Genomic DNA, 2,723 nt, shown 5'->3' with positions numbered 1-2,723 from the left:
GGAAGTGAGTTCACCGGAGGTGGGCGCCAATGTTGTTCACTTATTCTCAAATATTGTGAGTCAAGAACAAGACAACACAATTGTTAATTAATATAGACCTTCGTCCTTCGAAGCATTATCTCCTTACGGGTTTAATGCTTCCCAGACGAAGATCGATAAGGACACACCTTCTTCATATCAATACAAGAATAGACATGCAAAGAAATAAATATGATAATCATATTTTAATAATTCATTTATTCTTGCATCCCACAAAACATATATAAAATATCAACGATGCTGACTTCACATTGATACCTTCAGCTTGCTCGAAGGTGAGGATGCGAGAGAGTAAGTACAATCCAGCGTGAACAGTATGATGTTATTGTTCATCTATTATGTCCTTAATGTTTACACATGACCGTAATTCAAATTATAAAGGACTAAGTAGTTTTTTTCCTTATTCGGCCATTATCAACATTCCTCTGCTTCGTTGCGAGCCAAAGCTTTTTCGTCTGGTGATAGCTTCGGCGTTTACTCTTATCTTCTTTGGATCTATCTTCATCCTGTGTGTCCTTCGTCATAAGAAAGAGGCTTATCTCTTTGAGACGAAGCTTCCTATAATAGTTTATGCTAGAAACAACTGGTTAATTATGTTTTTGAGGACCTTCGAAAGGAGAAGGCCTCTAACAAAATATTTTGTGACTAATTATGTGGGACATTGCTAGAGTTTTCACCACCAAGAATCCAAGATGATGCTTTGGAAAATGCTGAGAGATAGAGAGATACAGTAGTGGTACCGCTACTGCATGCTACTACACTATTCTCTTGGTTTTTTTAACTGTCGTTATTACTTCTTGAAAAATCAAACGTACTTAGTTTTAACTAAATATATAAAAAATAGTATTAATATTTATAATATATAATTTGTATTATTAGACACATTATTAAATATATTATCATTATAAATTATGTAGAGACAAAAATATTATTAATGTTTCTTATCAATTTAGCTAGTTCAATTAAAGAAAAAAAACGAGCATAAATACTGTAGTAAACTAGTAACACATAAAAATGACAGATGAAGTATTGTCTCTAGCAGCGTGCATGAAAAGGAAAGAGGAAGAAAATAAGCATGGATTTTGGTGAAGCTGCAAAGCGAAGGTGAGTCTCAAAAAGTAGGAGGGCCCTGCAGGGTTCCTCATGCATGGGGCATGGCCAAATCTTAGAGCGCCCGATCGAACAACAGACACGAGTTTAATTCTCACACGCACGCACACGTTCTCTTTAGGATCTTCCGGCCTGCATGGAAGAACATAAGACGAGGAGGAGGAGCTAACAACAATTGACAACCATCATCGTGGCAGTGCAGAGGAGGTACAGCTAGCTCTCACTCCCTTGGCCATATCCGCTAGCTACAACTCCCTTGGCGGCGGCCGGCGATGACGGTTGGCTCGTCGGTGGGCTTAGCGAGAGGTTGAGGTCGATGCCGCCGACAGCATGTTGGTGTGGCAGGGACCCGGACGTGCTGTCGTCGTCGTCGCTGCTGTGCGCCGCGATGCAGCCGCTGTCTCGCGAGCAGCTGCGCCGCGCCACCGCCTCGTCGTCGCCATGGTGGCGAAAGCTGCTTTGCGCGGCGGCGGCGGCGGCGGCGGCGGGGGCAACTGCGGCGGCACTCGCCGGCTGGTGCGTCCGTGGGTCGATGCCCCGGGCGATGAGCTTGCGCTTGATGTGCGTGTTCCAGTAGTTCTTGATCTCGTTGTCCGTCCGCCCCGGCAGCTGGGCGGCGATCAGCGACCACCTGTGTGCGTTTCATTCCATCCACTAACATAAGCAGAATGTTTGCGTACGTGAAACAGATTACTCATGCAGTTAGAAGAGTTGAGTGGGATGGATCGATCTGATCGTCGTACTTGTTTCCGAGGACCTGGTGGAGCTTGATGATGACGTCGTCCTCCTCCTGGGTGAAGTTGCCGCGCTTGAGGTCGGGGCGCAGGTAGTTGATCCACCGGAGGCGGCAGCTCTTGCCGCAGCGCAGCAGGCCCGCGGCCTTGGGGAGCGACCTCCAGCAGCCTTCGCCGTGGGCCTTGATGTAGGCGACGAGCCGCTGGTCCTCCTCCTTGGTCCAGGCGCCCTTGTTCGTGTGCGCCTTCTCGCAGCACGGCGACCTCCCCATGCTGCTGTGCTGGCCTGCTGCTCTCTCTAGCTAGCTACCCCAACAACTACTACCAAGACACCACAGAGTGCATGATGTGAGCACTGTTGGTTGATATACTTGTAGGGACGAGCAGCAGCGGCCGCAGGGACCAGCTGGGAGGAAGGATTAGATGTGGTGGAGAGGAGAGGAGATAAAAGAGGCTGCGTTTATAAGAGAGAGAGAGGGTGGGAGGGGGAGGGCGCATGCGCTGGAAGACATTTGACCGGGTAGGTAGGAGGAGAGAAACGCGAGGGATGAAGACGCGGGCGAGTACTGTAGGAGTAATTGCTAAGCCCTAGGGATGAGTGTGGTGGGTAGGTGGGCAGCTTCCCTCTCGGCTCTCTCGTCTCGTCTTCCTCCCATGGCGTTTTGTTAAATTATTTACACTGGTGCTCTGTCCCGTGTAGCGTTCTTCAGGCATACTGTATACTAGCAATGCAAAGAATAAGAACGGTCGAGATTGCAGATAATCTTAGTCCATGTAAAACCATAGACCTCGATCTAGATGGGTTTTCCAAATAAAAGAGATAACTAAAAAAATTAAATG

General features: G+C 47.4%; 1 protein-coding gene across 1 annotated transcript; it reads right to left on the bottom strand.

Annotated features, from left to right (window-relative positions):
- Positions 1 to 1,145: 1,145 nt before the first annotated feature.
- LOC100125635 (transcription factor MYB8) lies at positions 1,146 to 2,300 on the bottom strand. Its single transcript, NM_001112567.1, has 2 exons — positions 1,893 to 2,300; positions 1,146 to 1,780 (listed from the first exon to the last, which is right to left on the bottom strand). Exons 1-2 carry the CDS (start codon positions 2,153 to 2,155, stop codon positions 1,363 to 1,365), a joined length of 681 nt encoding a protein of 226 aa, NP_001106037.1. The 5' UTR covers positions 2,156 to 2,300; the 3' UTR covers positions 1,146 to 1,362.
- Between the last annotated feature and the right edge of the window lie 423 nt (positions 2,301 to 2,723).

This window comes from Zea mays, chromosome 3 (assembly GCF_902167145.1).
Source record: "Zea mays cultivar B73 chromosome 3, Zm-B73-REFERENCE-NAM-5.0, whole genome shotgun sequence".
NCBI classification, from domain to species: domain Eukaryota; kingdom Viridiplantae; phylum Streptophyta; class Magnoliopsida; order Poales; family Poaceae; genus Zea; species Zea mays.
Note: the sequence above shows the minus strand (reverse complement) of the source record. Positions and strands in the feature narration are given on the sequence as shown.